This window comes from Petaurus breviceps, unplaced genomic scaffold (assembly GCF_028583685.1).
Source record: "Petaurus breviceps papuanus isolate PSGF00001 unplaced genomic scaffold, PetGlider_PUasm1.0 99, whole genome shotgun sequence".
Classification (NCBI taxonomy): domain Eukaryota; kingdom Metazoa; phylum Chordata; class Mammalia; order Diprotodontia; family Petauridae; genus Petaurus; species Petaurus breviceps.
The window spans coordinates 12,192,115-12,211,441 of NW_027187465.1; the positions used below are offsets into that span (position 1 = coordinate 12,192,115).

At 41.6% G+C, this 19,327-nt stretch overlaps 1 protein-coding gene across 5 annotated transcripts in view; it reads left to right on the top strand.

Moving 5' to 3' along the window:
- The window catches only part of CIT (citron rho-interacting serine/threonine kinase), a 177,241-nt gene that overhangs the window by 87,212 nt on the left and 70,702 nt on the right, over positions 1 to 19,327 (top strand). For all 5 annotated transcript variants that reach the window (XM_069081488.1, XM_069081489.1, XM_069081490.1 and 2 more), the window contains 7 exons: positions 1,229 to 1,369; positions 2,778 to 2,903; positions 7,186 to 7,281; positions 9,694 to 9,810; positions 10,496 to 10,605; positions 12,470 to 12,644; positions 14,856 to 15,053. In XM_069081488.1, coding sequence (XP_068937589.1) covers positions 1,229 to 1,369; positions 2,778 to 2,903; positions 7,186 to 7,281; positions 9,694 to 9,810; positions 10,496 to 10,605; positions 12,470 to 12,644; positions 14,856 to 15,053 — 963 coding nt within the window. The remainder of the gene's footprint in view (positions 1 to 1,228; positions 1,370 to 2,777; positions 2,904 to 7,185; positions 7,282 to 9,693; positions 9,811 to 10,495; positions 10,606 to 12,469; positions 12,645 to 14,855; positions 15,054 to 19,327) is intronic.

The following is a 19,327-nucleotide window of genomic DNA, read 5'->3' on the forward strand; positions in this document are numbered from 1 at the left end:
AACTCACCTCCCAGAGGCCAGATGTGACCTAGAGAATCTCCATTGTAGAGAACCATAGCCAGCTTGTGTTTCCATGGAGGAAGGAATGGTGGTCCAGGAAATTTACAATGTACCAGTGGTAGCAAGACAAATCTCTCAGTTGATTGTTTGAAGTGTTATTTTAAAAGGCTAGAAACCCAGTTCTAAGATTTTAAGATTGTGGTTGTTGAATATGTCAGTGTATGTGGTTGGGTAAATGCCAACTCCTGGTCAATCTGGACTCTAATGAGCATTTGCTTTGTCTTCATTCAAGCAAGTGCTTTTACTATTTGTCTGTCCTTATCTACATCAGAGTTCTTTATCATTTCTGTGTCATGGACCCCTCTGTGACCCCTTCTCCAAGTCATATTTTTAAATGCATAAAGTAAAATACAGAGGATTACAAGGGAAGCCAGTTCTATTGAAATATATCATTATTAAGATATTAAAAACAAAACAAATTCACAACCCCCTGTTCTAGATAGAAATGACAAGTTATTTTAAAGTTCTATGTCAAAAACAAATTAAATAGAGATTGTGAGATTTTGGTCTAAATTCAATATGGTAGCATCTCTGTTGATTTATTTTCTGGGATAATTAACAGTTTACTAAACATTATTCCAAGAAGGATAGCCAGTGTTTAATACATGTAAATTACTCTGGCCACTATGACTCTTCTGCCCAGGGGAGGTTTATTTTGTGGTATTTTTCAACAGTCTGCAGTTTCGATGAGAGGCAAGGTGATTTAGTGGGCAAAACTGGCCTTAGTGTCAGGGAGGTGTGGCTTAAGTTCCATCTTAAACCCAAGTGGCTGTGTGATTCTGGACAAGTCGTTTAACTTCCTTCCTATTGTCCCCAAATAGCTCTGAGATTCTAAGTTAAAGAGAAGATGCTGACCTGTCTTGATAGCGGGGGTTTCTTTGTCTGGGAGTTACTATACTGATGACATCTCAGGTCATGTCCCCATTCCTGTGATGCAGTTGAAATCAAGAGTATTGGATCTGTAGTCCAAAGTCTTGGGTTCAAGACTGAGCTTGGCTCCTTCTGGGCTTTGTGACTATGGGCAAGACCCTTACCCTCACTTAGCCTCAGTTTTCTCATTTATAAACTGGGGGTAATAATATTTGTACTGCCTGCCTTCTAAGACAGTGGTGAAAATAGACTATACGGTAAAGTGCTACGTAAGCAGGAGTTGTTTGTATTCCTTTAGGCTGTGAAAGCCAGCTCCGAAGCCACTGAACTGCTTCAGAATATTCGTCAGGCCAAGGAGCGAGCGGAGAGAGAGCTGGAGAAGCTGCAGAACCGCGAAGACTCCTCTGAAGGCATGCGCAAGAAGTTGTTTGAAGCAGAGGTGAGTGGAATGCTTCGGCCTGCGGGGAGTGATGAGAAGCACTGTGATGTTGGAGCACCGAGAAGGGAGCAGTGCCAGCCTTGGCCATCTACTGCTGCTCTCCGCCATGCTTACTTTGAATCGTTTTAGGACCTGAGAGCCTTTAGGATGCAGCTTGAAATAGGACGGTTTTCGGTTGTGATGTTCTTGTTTCCACTAATTGTTCTCCGATCCTCTCCGTGATCTGTAAGAACTCCTCTTTGTATAGGTCAGTGTCAGTCAGTCCTGTTCTTCTTTCCGTGTTCTATAGCTGAGAGTCCACCCTTTCTCATGGCTTTAACTCTATGTCATCTCTATCCTTATGACGTTGAAATCCTTATCTTTAGTTTCGTTCTCTTACCACCCAGACTCTGCTTTCATGTCTCAAGTCACTCATTGGACCCTAAGTCCCAGCACAGCCCCAGAGAATTGATCATCTTGGTCAATCTTGAAGCGGTCCTCTTCCTCAAGTCAGCCCTCCCTTCCGGTTTCTTCTTTTCGAATTCTCCCAGTCACTTAACTTTAGGCTTGATGCTTCGGTTCTGTCTTTAACTCATACTTGGCTTTCATTCCGTCAGTCATCAAGGTTTCTTGATTTTTTTTCTTTACAATATCTCTCCAGTCCCTTTGCCACCACCCTAATCTAGGTCCTCATGACCTTCTACTTAGATGACTGCAGCAAGCTCTTGGTAAGCCTTTTTAGCTCCATACTTTCCCCCTCCAACTGTAGCCTGTGTGCCCCACCAAAGCGATCAGTCAGTCAAAAGCATTTGTGAAACGCGTCCCGTGTGCCAGGCATTGTGCTGAGTACTGAGGATATAAAGACATTGTTTACGTCACGTCATTTACCAGCTCTGAGCCCTGGATTGTTTTCCTGCTTCAAAGCACATTAAAGGTCTCTGCCTCCCTTGTGAGGCCTGTGTCCTGTGTCATCCTATTGATTCGGTTTTACTCTGTACCACCCCTCACGCACAGTCTCTAGTCTAAATAGGTTGATTTCCTCATTGTCCCTTGAATGTGCTGTGCTCATTGTCCTCCCCATTTTAAGACTCATGTTATTCCTTTCGTGTGGGATGACTACCCTCTCCTCTCCTCTTTTTCTTTTATCCCCATCCTACAGCCCGCCTTTTCCATGAAGCAGCCCTTTCTGTTCACCCTCTCACCTTTAAGATCTTATAACCCTTAGGGTTTGTACCATGTAATTTGTTACTTCATTCCCTATCGTTTTGTTTGCAGTTGTTTCATGTCTTGTCTCCCCAGTTAGACTGTAAAAATGTTGAGGTCAAAGATCATGTCACAGATTTCTTTTGTAATTCTTCACACCACTTAATGCAGTGCTTGGCCCATTGAGCTGCTCAATAAATATTTGTTGGTTGATTATGATCTATAGGAACGACGCCATTCTCTGGAGAACCAAGTAAAGAGGCTAGAGACTGTGGAACGCAGAGAAAACAGACTGAAGGATGATATCCAGACTAAGTCACAACAGATTCAACAGATGGCTGATAAAATTCTGGTGAGCAAGAATACAGGTGGAGAAAATAATGGGTCAGAGGTTGTAGGGAAAAGGAGGAGGTCGCCTGGGAAAAGAAGTCACCGCATAGCTCTAAGAGAACATTTGGGTCCATCCTCTCCAAGAACGAGGTGGAAAACTGAATGCTGGTGGCTGTAGCGCTACAGGCTGACGAGAGTACTTTCATCTTTGTATTAGGTGCCCTGTCTGACATTTTCTGCACCAGATTATGTCATTTCCTGTAAATTTTATAAAACTATAAACCAAATATTATCAGCATAGCTTTGTATGGTTATTAACTCTTTGGTACCTGTCCTGAAAAGGAGTTAGGCTTTAAAGAGTGAATTCCAGATTGTTTCCTGTAGCGGAGAGAATAAATTAGTCATCCAAAATTGTTTTTCTCAGAGTAGTATTTGTCATAGATCCATACTCGCCCACTCACTTTCTCTGCTACAGTTGGGATTTTTTTAAACTTCTTTAGCTCTAGCAAGTCTTTTTTTAGGTTAATAACCATAATGATTCTGTTTTAGGCACTGGTGACCAAATTAACCTAATGAGCAAAACCACTGGTGGTCTTTACAGATATCTTGAGCCATCTGCCCCTGCCTGGTGGCAAGCAGATGAATGTTTTTAAATGCTCCCCCAGCATCCTACCTAACCCCTAACCCAGAAATAAAAACCAAGATGAGAAGGACTTAATGACGGAATCTTTGTTGATAATTCTCCCTTTGCGAGAGAGCAGCTGTCTTTGAAATAAGCCATGTTATTCCACTGCACAGAAGGAAAAGCTATGGGCTGATCCTAACCTCTTTCTGTTTTAATATTATGTGTCAATAGCAATGTCGAGAATTTAAAACTACCTGACATTTTCAGTCTTCTCAATTTCATAATCACTTCAAAAATTTTCAAAGTTAGAAAAAGGATGTGTGTGTATGCATGTGTGCATAGGTACACCCCTTCCCAAAGGTTATGGGAATGTTGCCTTGAGCTGGGATTAATGCACCTTAAGAAATGGGTCAGCTTTGTCTCTGGTGCTAAGCAAACTGAAACGAGCATAAGCATACAGAAGTGAAAGGACACTTTGTTTCCCATCCTTTTAGGAAAGCAGTGTTTAGGTATTAATTGACAAATGATTTAGGTTGCTGCTATTTAGGTGGGTAACAGTTGTATTTGCCCTTATCAGGCTGATCAAATGAATGAATATGCCCTAAAATATATACACTAAAGAAAAAAAAAGCTACATGCAAAGAAAGCAGATTTTAGTCTATTCCTGTGACCCAGGAGTCTGATGTTGTTTGTAGTAAATAAGTTTAATCTCATCTTGAAACTGAAACTTCTGAAACTAGGAGTTGGGTGCTCCTGAAGCCTTGGGAGTGCAGGTGGGGTCGTGGTGTTTGCTTCCTCACTTACTAGCAGGAAATAAGAGTGTCAGGGTCCTGACTCAGAAATTTGAGTTTTTGCTGGGGCTCTGTTGCCATGCTTTTATTTAGTAGGATTGGAAACAGGCTGTGGGGATTAATCTTTTTTCCTACTGGTTGTTTTCTTAATCTTTATCAATTAATAGTAACAAAATTTTCATGTACATAAGTACTTCTGTGTTGTCTGTTCAGTAATGGGAGGGTCCCTTTTGTTTAGGGATGGTATTTTTGGTCTGTATGATGTCTATGATACAGATGGGAGATGTTGACTAAAGTTTTATAATAATGGTGCTTTGGAAATCGTTTCCACTTGAGGTTTACTTTGCTCTAAAATACCTGATCACAAAAATGGAAACTTTGAGAACAAATAAATTCAGAAATAATTCCAATTACATGAGACTCTTGTTTTTTTACAAAAGAATCAGTGTGGCATAGTAGACAGACTGTCATACTTGGCAGAAGTAAAGCTCTGTATTCATATCCCATCCTCGATACTGTGTCACCATGAGCAAGTTACTTAAACCCCAGAGCCTGATTTTCTCATCTGTGAAATAAAGATGATTCGTAGATGACATGGTATTATTGCATGACATCCAACAAGGCAACCGAGTGGAAAAGTTTAGGTGCTAAAAAGATGGACCTTTGTTTTAGAGAGAAACTTGAGTTCATGAAAAGAACTGTGCATTCTCTGGAGGAAAACCAGCCTGTCCCACTCTGTTCTGGGACAGGCTTAGCCCAGTGGTCACAGGCAGTGACTGTCTGAGACCTGTGAGCCCCTAGACATCTCTCCAGATGCATATCCTAGCCTGAACAACAGAACATTCTCCATCCACTTGGTTTGTCCTTGGTGGATAGTCAGACTGAACTTTTTGGATCCATAATAGCTCTAATTTAGGAGACTCTGTAATGTTCTAGTACTTGATAAAATCAACAGTGTTATTTGCAGATAGGAATAGCTGGGCGGGGGCGGGGGGCGGTGGATGAAGGCATGACTGGTGGACAGCTCATGTGGTCCATTGGTATGGGATGTCTAAAGCCTGAGAGCAGGATCCCCAGCATGTTGGTGAACTGATGGAAAGACCCAGACAAGAAAGGCCCGGGATGGACAGGCTTAGATGGGTTGTGATCTCCATCATTAAACGGAATATCCACCTAGATGAGATAACAGTTCCATTGGAGTAGTGAAGAATAAAATGGGGCATATATTCTGTGTCTGCTACATGTGGATTGTTCTGAGGCACCACTGAGATCCTGTCTGTAAGGGACCTTGCAGACTTTAAAGCTTCATTCATTCAGTAAACATTTCTTAAGTAAGTGCTTACTATGTACCAGGCACTGTGCTAAGCCCTTTAAGTGGCAGTTAAAAAAAGGTCACTACATAGGCTAGATCAGAGATGAAGAGACTGTAGGGTTTGCTTAGTCCGCCCTCATTCTAAAAATGAGCACACGAAAGCCCTAGAAGGTTAAGTGACTTGTCCAAGGTGCCACCGTAGCTGATGAGTAGCAGGGATGGAAATCAACTCTAGGTCCTTTGTCTCTACATCCTTTGAGATTTCCACTAGACCACACTAGGCCTCTATTTAAAATGTTGCTATGTTGGTCATTCTTTTCACATTCAGCTTTTCAAGAATTTCTATATTTCAAACTATACTGTGCACATTGCTTTATTAGAATGAAAAAAATCTTAAATCTCAGAATTTTAGTAATTTGTGTGCATGTGACTTTCTTTTGTTTGTATGTATATAATTTTGCCAATTTCCTTGCCCTTCACTTCAGAGGAACGTTGCCTAGCAGTTCTCTGTAGAATCAGGTGCAGATCTGATGTAATGATTTTTGTGGTGGCCTTCACTGACCTATGGGTCCAGACTTCTGGGAATTCTAGTGTATAGGGATGGCTTTGCATTTGGAGTATGTGCCTATTGACAGGATGTCGCTCTAAAGACCACACTGATGTTAGCAAACAAATGAGATGGTTGCTAAATGATAGACACATGGAACAGTTTAATCTCAACCACGTATTTGTAGAGCCCCCTTCCCCCAGCCAGGAACATGAGCAAGTACTTACAAAAGTAAAGTTTTAAAGTATTAAAATGTGACTTTGCTGAAAAATAAAATGAATATTAAATGATTTCCATAACTCCATTGTTAATGTCTGACCTTTAATGCACATGTGTAAATTTTCACTTAATTACAATCAGCACCATTTTGTGTTTTTTTACATGGCATTATCTCTACACACTTGCATGTATCAGTATCCGTCTATCTGTTTTTATTATGGTATTTTAGGTTTTTAAACATCAGATTATTCTTCCAGCTGAATTTCTGAGTAGTATGCTGGGTTTTTAAGTACAGAAAAATAGTGATAAATTTTTTTTTTTATCAGAATGAAGGTTGCTACTTTCCCCTTTTAAGGCTGTCTTAGCACCTAACAGAGAGAAATGGACTAAGATGGAATATAATTCTATTCCAGGAATGAAATATAATTCCAGGAAATTTTCTGTCTTTATTTGTCTGATGGGTTCACATTGTAGCGGAGTAGGGAGTGTTAGAGGCAGGAGCTGGCTTAATTACACTCCAGCTTTCCTAGCATTGCCCTTAGAAACGAGAGAGAGAGAGAGAGAGAGAGAGAGAAAGGAGGGAGGGAGGGAGAGAGAGAGAGAGAGAATGAATGTGGCAGGCCTTCAAATACCAAAGCCCTTATTACACCCTAGGAGCAATGCTGGTTTTCTTTTCCTTCTGAGGGGGAAGGAAATGCCTGTGAATGATACTGCATATACCACAGTTATGTTAACCATGTGTGCTAAACATACTTTGGGCGTATTATTTATTCCCTCTGCACACCTGACCTTTTACTCTTTTGTATCCAGGAGCTGGAGGAGAAGCACCGGGAGGCTCAGGTCTCAGCCCAGCACCTAGAGGTGCATCTGAAACAAAAAGAACAACTCTACGAGGAAAAAATTAAAGTAAAGAGACTTTCTCATCTCCCTGAGCACACGCTTTGTACGCGTCCCAGGCTCTTTCTGTTCCCCGGTCGCTTGGGGGCTCTTTGTCTGAGGCTTACAGAGCCCTGAGTAAACTCTGTCCTTCGTCTGTCGTGGGAGGTTTGGGGGTTAACTGTGTGGGGATTTGGAAGTCAGACGTATGATTTCATTGATAACCATATTTTACCTTATCATTTTTGAGATGAAGACTCGACCTCATTCCATCTTCTTTGGAAATCAGACTTTAGAAGAGGCTCTTAAATTTTCTCTGGTGCCATTATTGATATGGTCAGTGGACTTGAAGAGCCATTCCTCTTTTTGGAATCATGTCCTGTCCCCACCTTCTGCTCCTGCCCTTGGCATCCCTTCTGGTTTTTTTTTTTCTCCATTTAAACCACTGGGGGAAAAAAAGAAAATAAGGCCAGAGGAAGTGGAGCTTGTATTCATTTCCCTGCTATACCCTGTAAGCTGTGGACACCAAACCCCTTCAGCTCAGATTCTAACCTGTTGGTCCCTAAATTCCTATCAGGATAATAAAAAATGTTTCCAACTTAGAGGGCAGCCTGTAACTTGAAGTTTTCTTCACATTGGCCAGCTGGGTTATGAAAGTCTCCCAGCACAAGTTGGTTCGATTTATGTTACCTGTTTAGAAAAAACGACCTCATCTTCACTTAGATATCTGTGGTAGGCTCTGTTTCTGAACATTCTCCTTGTTTTTCCCCCTTAAAGTTTACTACAGGTCCATCCTTTTTACTTTTTCAGACCTGACTGCAAATACATAGGTTCTTGATAGCAAGAGCTTTAACCTTTCTATTCTTCCTCCCTGCTCTCATGTTCCCTCCTTCCCCAGCTTGTCTCTTTTGAATAATTGTTATGTCTTATTACTGCTGTTATGGTCTTGAATTGTCCCACTAGGAATCTGTAATGCCATTTAGGTCACAGTTTTGATCATGTACCAAAACTCTCTATTTTCTCCCTCTCTCAGTATGTGTCTTGTCATAATTTTAGAATTGTGACATGAGCATCCAAGGGATCTGGCAGCCTGTCCCAATGTGTTCCTCCTGTCTCCCCATGGCCCTATCTTTACCTTTTGTGTTCATACCAGCTGCTAATATTTTTTATACATTGGCCCTAGTTTAAAGCCCTTCTCATGACATCAGTTCTTTGAAATGTGTTCTTTCCTTTCTTCATTAGACAAGCCCTATTCCGGCTGTCTCGTCTTTTTTAGCAGGATGTCCTTGTGATTGGTGAAACTAGCTCTCCTTTTTAACAGACTTGATAGAAAAGACATGAGCCCTGCCAGTGTCCCCAATTCTTTCAGCTTTATTTTCAACACCCTATTGTCCCTCTTGATGTGGTTAGCATCATTTAGGTTAATCTACATGACTGAGAAGCATGGGGTAGCTTTCAAAGAGCTTGAAGTCTTTTTTCCTAATTTTTATTTTTGTCGGCAGGGAGGACCACGTTCTTCCTAGGACATTCAGTCCAACTGGTAGATGGTGACAGTGTCACCTTTTGTTACCTCATGGCAGCAAAAGATGCTTCCATTGGAATGATCAGCTCTAGGAACACGTGGCTTCTCCAATGGGAAAGCTTCCTCTTCTCAGAGATGTGTTTCTTCCTTAGCTAGATGGAAGCAGATGTATGGAGGACAGTGGCTCACATCGTGCCTTTTCTAGCATCTACTTAATTCGACTTGAGCCAGCCATCTTAGACAGTGTTTTACCTTGTTTATTGGTTGGGGATGTGAAACTACCTGCTGTTACTTTGGAATTCTGCCCTCTGTCCTCAGGCTTAGCAGTCAACCACAGAAGGCTAATTCCACATCCCAAATTCTACTTTGTTCATCAGTGAAGAACACGGTTTATATAAGAACACAGTTCTTATAAATTGAGGCTCATCCTAAAGGTGGCTAGGAATAGATGGTATTTATTGAGAAGAGAAGCGCGATACCTGCTCAGTGGTTTGACGAACGCTGTTCTGGTGCTCCAGATCACAGGCAGCATCTGCTGGCCACAAGAGGTTTTTTTTCTAGGCCCAGTTAGAGAGCAAGTTCTTTTTTTCTTCTGCCTTCCCCTAAATGCTGTTTAGCTGACCTGTGCAGTTTGCCTCTGTAGACTGTAAGGCAGCTAGTTTTAAACAGGCACTTAGAATGACTCTACCCATTATTTTTCCAATGGATGGTATTAATTTGGAGTAAACTGCCCCCTGATAATTGCCTCCCCCCTGTCAGTATTTACTGCTTGCCCCGAAGTTTGGAGGCCTTGGCTTCTTCCCTGCTCCTCCTCTTCTCCTCGCCTTTTCCTGGGCAGCAGCCCTCCCAAGCGCCCCTGTTTAGTCTTTCTGCTAAGCTGGGGTCCTTAGGTCATGCATTGACTCTTCTGTTTCCTTCAGGTGCTGGACAATCAGATAAAGAAAGATCTCGCTGACAAAGAAACTCTCGAGAATATGATGCAAAGACACGAGGAAGAAGCGCACGAAAAAAGCAAGATTCTCAGTGAGCAGAAGGCGGTAGGTGGAGCCAAACTGGAAAGCACTGGGAGCAATTGTTTCTTACCATGCACTGCGGGCCACGTGCTTGACAAGCCTCCATTCCTGGGCTGTTGTTTCTCTTTTGCTAATCATCATTGTACTAGGTCTTTGCAAGGGAGCAGCATGGAACATGACTTCCTCACAGAAAATCACCCTGACAAAACCCTGTTATGTGGTGTGATGTCACCCTCTTGGGTAGTGTCCTCCCGGGGGTGACGTGAGAACTGTGGCAGGGTGTTTTGTAATTGCATTTTCCTCTTCCTTTGCTTTGTGTGTCTTCCCTTTCTTAGTTATGTACGTCTGTTATAGGCAGTTGGAGACAATGATGGAGTAACAGATGAAGAAATGACATATTTTTCACTTAAAAATTCCTGAGAATGAATCCCACACATTAGCTAATGACATGTAAATATGTACCCATTTAATTGTGGTTCTTCAAAACACTTTATGGAAGCTGCTTATTTTTGTTTCTGGCTTAGAAGAGGAACTGCATATCAACTTGTGTCCATGACTTTTATGACCGACATGTTAAAAGCTTTTTGAGTCAGTCTTTGCCTGTGGCCAGCTCATAAGTATTCTAGATGTGACTGTCACTGACCATGAATCCTGACTTAACTGATGGCATTCTCAGATGTATGTTGTCTAAAGGAGTATTGTGTTTCAGATGATCAATGCTATGGATTCCAAGATCAGGTCTCTGGAACAGAGAATAGTGGAGTTATCAGAAGCAAATAAATTGGCAGCAAATAGCAGCCTTTTTACCCAGCGGAACATGTAAGTCTCCTAATTCTAACTGCTTTCTTGGGTGCATTCTAGGGTTCACTCTCCAGGTGCCAGCCACACATGCTTTCTTTTTGGTAAATTGCATTCAATTCCTTTGATTTGTAAAACACCCACACCTTTGCTCAGAGCTACAGAACCTTTCTTTTTGTATAATGTTCGTATCATCTAAGTGTCACAAGTCAACCATTTCTTTCCTTTCCACCTGATGGTTTGACGTTTCCTTGGAAGGATGTCTCCCACAGAATGACCCAGGAATCTAAGCTTGGCCTAGTGTCTTTTATTATTTTGTCAGGCTTGGATAAAAACTTAGATAGCCTGTGCAATACATTTTCAGTTGGGGGAGATAAGAGACACACTGGACGACAAAGTCAGCATCCACAATATTTTGATAGGTTTTAAGATGAAATTTAATAGAGATAAAAGTTGACTTTGCAAGTTGAGGGAGGTGTGCTAATTCAGCCGATTGTCTGAAAAGGAAATCCAGGATTTTGGGACTAGAAGTTCAGTCTGAATCAGTAGTGTGGTTGCCAAGGAGGCTAGTCTGATGGGAGATGGTGCATCTGGGATTGGGAAGGGCCTAGTGTTCATGCCATATGGAGACTAACTTAAGGGACCAAGAAGACATGGGGCAGGACATGGCAGCCCTTCTTCAGGATTTGAAGCCCTGGTGCATGGAAGAAGGCTTACTTGGTGGCCTAGGGGCTGGAGCCTAGGAGTCATGGAGAAAAATGAGAAAGTACCAGATGTAGGCTCCATGTACAAGAAAACTTCCAAAAAGTGGAATGGGCTCCTTTAGAGAGACTACTGCTTCCCCCTCACTGGAGGTTTTTAAGTGGAATTGAGCATGTTGTAGAAGGGTTCTGTTTGAACTAGATTGCCTCTGAAGTCCCTTCCAACTTGGAAATTCCATGATGCCTGCCCTCACTCTCCCTCAGCCCAAATTGTGCTTTCTTAAATACTTCAACTTACTTTGAGATTGCAGTATATAAAAGGGTATTTTAGTCTCTCCAGGCATTGTCGGCAGCCTCTTTAATGTAACTATTTATAGCTTTGCTTTTGTGTATCTCCATTTCTTATTAAAGTGACTTGCCTTTCTAACTCTTCAGAGATAAATGTTGTTATATGTGAATGGGTAGCTTCTGTTTTGTTTTGCTGGCCTCTGGAAAATTTGGAAGTAGAGTTAATTGCAGAAAAGTCATTTGCAGAATGGGCCATCAAGTTAGATTGAATTAAAGCATAGGTCTATGTGTCTTCCCCTAAGAACCAATGAAGCCACGGCTCACAGGTATTGTCTGTAAGCCCCTCTATGGCTCTTTGTACCTGTCACTGTATTTTAGGTTGCAGTCAGATAGTTCTTGACCTTTCAGTCTTTCTGGTGTGTTACTTCTGTGCAGTTTAGAGAAAGGAATAGTACCTATCTGAGGGAAATGGAGAGGAAAAAGGATGCTTTTCCCATATAGGTTCTACTTCCTGTTTCCCTTTGGGGACCTTGTTTAGGTAAGTGATTGCCTGAGGTGGAAAAGTTAATCTCTTATGTACATTAAATAGGAACTTTTCTGCTTGCTTAGAAATAGACTTCACAATCAGCAAAGGAGTTAAATGGTAATATTTCTGTCATCTCCCACGTGCATGATTAATACCACAGGTGTGGGGACCTGAGCAAAGATGATTAAAAGTTAACCAGATTTTTCCATGATGTATATTTGAGGCAGAAATAGGATAAGCTAATTTGGGAGTGATCATGGTCCATTTATTGGGAAGTTTCTCTTCCACTATTTTTATATGTACTTTCTAAATCAAATGATGGTCTGTAAGTAAGTATGTATTTTTGTTTGATTCCCTCCACCCCCATCAGGAAAGCCCAAGAAGAGATGATTTCAGAACTCAGACAGCAGAAGTTTTATCTGGAAACACAAGCTGGGAAATTGGAAGCTCAGAATCGAAAGCTGGAAGAACAGTTGGAAAAAATCAGTCATCAAGACCATAGTGACAAGAGTCGTCTTTTAGAACTGGAGACTAGGCTGAGGGAGGTACGACTGAAGATTCATTTTCCATTAATCTTACATGCTGAGGAAAAATTGAACCTCCCAGTTAACTAAACTTAACAGCGTAGAGAAGGAAGAGGGGAGGAATCGATGATGATGCCACATTTTTGCACTTTGGGTGTCTTGGGAGCCTAGTGGTGCCAGTATTAGACACAGCAGTGATAAGAGGCAGCCTGTTTTTTGAGGGCTGAGATGTGAGTAGAGAAGATGAATTTGGTTTTAGGCATGCTGACTTAGAGGCAAGTGGACCACCTGGGTAGAAATGTCCAGCAGGCAGTTGGAGATAGGGGACTTGAACTTACTTTAAATTTCCAGGACAAGAAAGTGTTGTAGACAGATGTTTGGAAACATCTGCATAGAGCTAAAAGTTAAAACCCTGAAGATGGATGAGACTCTTAGGAGGAGAGCACAGAGGGAGAAGAGCAGAGGGCCAAGGCCTGAACCTGAAATGCTCACAGTGGGAAAGATCTTTAGTTATAACGGAGTCTTAAAAGGCAAGACAGAGGACACAGAGGTTTTCATCATGCCTTTAAGTGGTCTGAAAGCCTCTGAGGATAATTAGCTTTAATTTTCTAGACTGTCTTTTTATTAGTTTCTACAATAAGCTTTTTAGCATAGGTCCTCACTTAATGCTCTAAGTGGTAAAATGCATCTCTGCAGAAAATTTACATGTGGATAGTGTTTCTCTTTCTTGCTTTTCCTCTTCTGCCTTATGGTGTCTGCCCCAGGCTCCATCTTAACAGGGCAGCTAGACTGAAAGATGCTTCCGGGGAAACTTGTTGCTCCGTTTGGAATCAGGAACTAAATTCCTTTGGGGGTTTGGCTAGAAGGTCAGCTTCTCAATGATCATGTTGTTTCATTTTCTCTGGCAATAAGCTGCCAATAAAACAATAATAACAGCCAACTTTCCATATGTGTGGTATCTCAAGGAGAACAGGTGGATAGTGGTTGTTCAGCCACGTGTGACCATTGTGTCTAAGAATACTGGGCTATTCCATGCCTAGTGGCTGAGTTTAAGTTAACATTCCTCCATCTTCATACGTTTTCCTTCTGACATTTGAAGAATGAAATGGCTCATTCTTAGCGATCACTGCTCCCTGGTCACATGACTCTGGAGTTCTCCCTAAGACTCTATTGTAACGAAGGTAGAATATAAGTTCTCACAAAGTTGCAGGGCACACCGAAAAGAACCAAGTTTATCTTGAAATCTGCAGGCCAAGTATTTGTTGTTCTAACTGCACTCTACTTTTCCAACTTGCTTTCCATATGTTGCCTAGATTCATCTGTTCATGTTTGAATCTGTTGTGGCTTTGGATGATGAATGAGCACATCCCTTGAACACTATTCAGCCATCCCATGTTTGCTGTTTCCTTTGTTGTCTGTGTAGCTAGACTATTGGCTAAAAAGCGAAAGCTTTGGGTTTTCATCTGTTAGCTTTGACAAACTCCTTGTGTTTAAATTGACCCAAGAGGGATTTATCCCATAGTCTGCAGAGGGGCCTGTACTCTTGCGGAGGGAGGGTGTTGGAGAGCAGAAATACATGGTCTTTGAGCTCTGCTTTAACCCAGCTAGTTCTACCCCTAGTGAAATCACATGGCATGTCATCTGCCTTTGGGAGCTCTGCCTTCTAGGTGGGCATATCTCTGGAGCAAAGGCATGCTAATTGTGCTCTTTCCTTCTGGTATTTTAATAGAGGGTAAGAAGCATCAGTTTGCAGTGTGATGATGGGGAATTACCTAATAAAAAGTCAATCAAGGAAGGCATATTTAAAATAAATGAAAGTGGTTTGTCATTCTAATCAAGTTTTGTTAACATTGTAAACGTGCCCTTGTTACTAACAGGAACTTATTTATAGCTATTTCTGTGTGTGACACAGCTATTAGATATTTTTTAAAATATACGAGTAGTTGTTCTAATTTGCATTTGAGATTCTTGCTCTGCAGTTCTCTCTTGGACACATTCCAAGCCCTTAAATATTTTAAAGTGATAGATAGCATGAAGTCCTAGAACAGTTCCAACATGGCTAAGTTTATCAGAAACAGTGAGATTTGTCAGTAGCATGTTTTCCTTTGTGCTGTCCTCAGTAAATGTTCTGCCAGCCCAGACTCCAGTTTGAGGGGCACAGCTCTGGCAGCTTTTGCCTCAGTTTCCTTGTCGATTGACTTCCTTTGAGTTTTGGCTATTTCTCTTAATCAGGTTAGTCTAGAGCACGAAGAACAGAAACTGGAACTTAAGCGCCAGCTCACTGAACTGCAGCTCTCCCTCCAGGAGAGAGAATCTCAGCTTTCAGCATTGCAGTCCGCTCGCACAGCCTTGGAGAGTCAGCTCCGCCAGGCGAAAACCGAGCTGGAGGAGACGACTGCAGAAGCGGAGGAGGAGATCCAGGCCCTCACGGTAGGTCCAGAGAGCACCAGAGTGGTGGGGCTTGGGGGACACCTGGCAGAGCAGAGACCTGATGAGTTGAGAGCTGTGGGGGTTAACTCTTGGGAAGGAGAAGGATTCCCAGAGGCTGTTTAACAGCCAGAGTCACCTCACCTGAGCTTCTCCTTCACTTATTTGGAGCTGGTATAGTTTTTCTTGGTTGGTTTTTCTTTTGATAATTAATTGTGGCTGCTGGAAGTTTCTTTTGGAATTTTGAAGAACTACCTATTGTACATTGCTTCTTTTCCTCCAGTTTACCTTTGCGTGGTGTTCTGTGCTTTTATGAGTCTCTTTCCTCACAACAACCCAGGCAGTTAGAAAGTCTCTGATACCTAAAGTCAAGAAAATTGGGTTCAGGTCCCAGCCCTGGAACTTATGCTAATCATGTGGCCTGGGGTGAGTCCCCTTAACTTCTAAGTGCTGGCTTTCTCAGCTGTTAAAGGGGGTTGGAGGGCTGGAAGAGAGAATCTCTAAGGTCCTTTCTGGCTCTGAATCTGGCCTTCTCTGATCTTTCTAACTCCCGCATTCTGTAAAAGCAGTGCAAGTGTTATCACTGTTTTAAAATAAAGAAATGAAGGCTCAGTGAGGTTTCTAGAGGTTGACTAAACTGTGCTTGAGTGACTTACTTGTGATTATAGCCAGTGTGTATTAGGATTAGGAATAGAACCCAGGTATTCTGACTTGAAGGCTAGTACATTACTTCTCAAAAATAGTATTTTATACTTTTGTTTCCAGTACTAGGCATTTTTCTTGGGTTTGCACTATATTATTCTTTCTGGATATTGCTTAGTACAAGTGTTGATCAATGCTGTTTCCTGCCTCCTATTACTACAAGTTGTCATTCTATAATTTTTAATGATTTATTTATATGGTCAGCCTATGACTTTTACTGAATTATTTTTGTTTTAAAACTGTGGGTCTTCCTCCACGATATTTTCTTGCCATCTGGCAAGATCCAAATGGGAAAAGATTTAAACTCTCTTTTAAAAAGTGATTTACCTTAAATTCGTCCCAGTGGTTAAATGGAGTTTCCTGTATTTGAAGTTATTGCCATTATCATTTTCCTTCTTTCTGAATTTTTGACTATAGGCCAAAAAGATTTCCCAATTATTTATTTAATTAATTAAATTTCTTTTTTATTTATAATTATTATTAAATTACTAAAATTAATTTAATTAAAAATAAAAAAATTATTTAATCTGTTTATTAGTTACCATTTCAGATGTTTATTTTTTGTTTTTTTGCTTTTTTTGGAGGGCAATTGGGGTTAAGTGACTTGCCCAAAGTCACACAGCTAGTTTTTTGTGTTAAGTGTCTGAGGCCGGATTTGAACTCAGGTCCTCCTGACTCCAGGGCCGGTACTCTATTCACTGCGCCATCTAGCCACCCTTCAGATGTTTATTTATAAGCCACCAATTAATGAATAAAAAGTTAGCACTTACTATGTACCTAATACTGAGTTTCAATTTAAATAGCCTTTTCTTCTTAGAATACTAGGTTGTGGTGATGTTCCTCAAATCTAATTCCCTTGGAGCTGCAAAGATAGGACTGTATTTTGCCACCTTGTTAGAATAAGAAAAGGCACAGACATCATAGCTTACTTTGTTTCTATTTGAGACAATAAATGCAGAATTGCATATGTATCACTGATGTTTATCTGCAGGTAGATTGGCCCTTGAAGCCCTGAAATTCTGGAAGTTAGAATGTGCTGTGGACTGGCTTTTGGAAGCCTACCATAGTAGCAAACCCTGACTTAATTTAGGTGGCTGAGATCCCTGCCTCAAAGTGTATTAAGAACATCCAGTGCCCTTCTGCCTCCTTTCTTGGTACCTAAACCTCTTCCCCACTTTGAGGTAGGCATCTCCCTATAGTTTTATCCCTTTCCTTGTCTCCACGGCAGTCCCATTCAGTTCCATGGCTTCTTAGAAGTGATCTGTAAATGTCCATCATTATGCCAAAACCTCTTTTGAGCTCCAGGCCTGTCTCCAGCTGCCTGGGACCCCCAGCAGACATCTCAGTGGCATCTTATGCACAGCATGCCCCAAAGGGACTCCCCCAGACTTCACCCCCTATCTCCAGATCTGCTGACTGCTGCTGAGGCTAGCACCGTTACTGCAGTATTCCATGTCACTTCCCGTCCCCTCTGGTCTCATCAGTCTGCCGAGGGCTGTCACTTCTTATCTCTCTTGGCCTGTGGCCAGTCCCATGGTATAGGTGGCCTTGCCATCACCTGCTGGTGTTACTGCAGTGGGCTTCTTATGTCTCACAAAAGACCATATTTATGCCCCAAGAGTCTTCCTTGTTGTTCTACTTTGTATTTATTTTGAGGATGTTTATTCTGTATCTTCTTAAATATGAACATCATGTCTCTCATGATAAAATCTAATTTTTTTAAGAGTGGGGATCGTTTCACTTTTAAAATATCCCTGGCTCCTCCTGTCACAGAGCCTGGTGCGAAGTGGATCTTTGGTTAATGCTCATTGGTGGGTAACTTGTGAGTAAATCTTTCCTTACCTTTCTTTTGCTCCAAAGTCTTCAGTGGCTCCTTGTTCCAGTACAGTTCATTTCCCTTTGCTCAGGCTTCCCAGCTTGATCTCTGCAGCCCTTGACCCTGAGCTAGACCTGGAGCGAGCAGTCATTTTACAGGTGCTTTCTGAGTAATGGTTGTTGTGTCTTTGCTCAGTGGACTGTGGGTTCCGGGTACACTGGACTCAGCATAGCCAGTGAATACACCCTGCCTTGGCCTTCCTAGCTCTTTCTCTTCCTGGAATCGCTTCTCTGTTTTGCTTTTGTCTTTTGGATCATTAGTCCCCATAGATGCAGCTTCTTCCATTAAGCCTTCCTGATGTCCCATTGTCAGTAAGCACTTTCCCTCCCTTGGTACTCAGAAGATTTTGTCTGCTCCTTCCTCATGCTTGTCTGGGTTCCTTTGTGTTGTGGTTTGCTTTGTGTCATTTTCATCTTATCAGACTGTAAACTCCGTCAAGGTAAAGACTATGCCTTATCTGAAATTGTTTCACTTCAGTGGCTAGCACAGTGATTTGTACACACTGGGTGCTTGATAATACTTGTTGAATTATATGTGATTTTTAAAAAGAGACATGGACCTTTTGAAATCTAGAACTTTAGTTCTCTTGCATCACCAATGATAGTGATGCTTATGAAATAGGAAGTATTTGGTATGGTCAGTGTTTATTCAGATGGGTGGTACATATGAGAGCTCTTCAAGTGTATTAGGCACATGGAAATCAGAACCTTTTCCTTACTGCTTTGATTGTGCTATTTGAAGTTTAAGGATTTTGTGTGTGTGTGTGTGTGTGTGTCTGTGTCTGTGTCTGTTCTCTGTTAATATTGTTAATAATCCTGGTTACTGATAACATGGGATTGGTTTTTTGGATTCTGTTCTGTTAAATGTGTTCATTCTAAAGAAGTTATTCTTTTCTGGAGAGGAAAATGGTTGAGTTCAGATATGATGAGTGTCAAATTAAAGCAGTTTGATCGAAAATGATCTCTTAAGAGCTCATAGTGTTTAAATGTGAGCTACTGAGGCATGCTACCTTCTAAAAAGAAAATGAAGTTGGATCTGGCAAGATCTAAAGCGAGGCATTTACCTCTCAGCATGAGATGAATTTTTAAAGAAAAGAGTTACCTGATTTGGCCTTTTTTTTCTTCTGCCAGATTGGATGGAACCCAATTAAACTGTAGAACTCTGTTGAAGTCACTTGGCAGAGGAGCCGTGTGGTTGGCTTTTTCCTGCATTCTGCTTCACCACTCTCCTTTGGATCCACCCTTTTTTCCCCCATGCGTAAACATTCAACCGCTGTTAATAGTAGACTATTGAATGAAGTCAGAGTGTACTTGAAATTCAATGTGTGTAAATAGCCACATAAGGAAATGTTTTAATACTTTGGGTCTGAACCTGTGAAGTTGCAGCCTGTACAGTTTTGATTGTTGGGGGAGATAATTTGTGGTGTCTCTAGACTTCATATTTGCAGTCAGGATTCCTTGTGATCTTAAGCAGAGGCTGTGAGGGCCTGCAGAGGAGCCAGCTGGCTTTGTGCACATGATAGAAGGGCACACTGAGATGACAGGAGAGCTTCCGACTTCTCCGTCTCTCTGGACGTAGTCTGGAGATGTGTTTGCCATTTTGGCCTAAGGAATAGCACTGCATAGTCAAGAAGCTTCTAGAAACTTTTTGCTTAGTGCCATTTTTCTTCTTAGATATTGTTACCTTATGGTACTGTTGG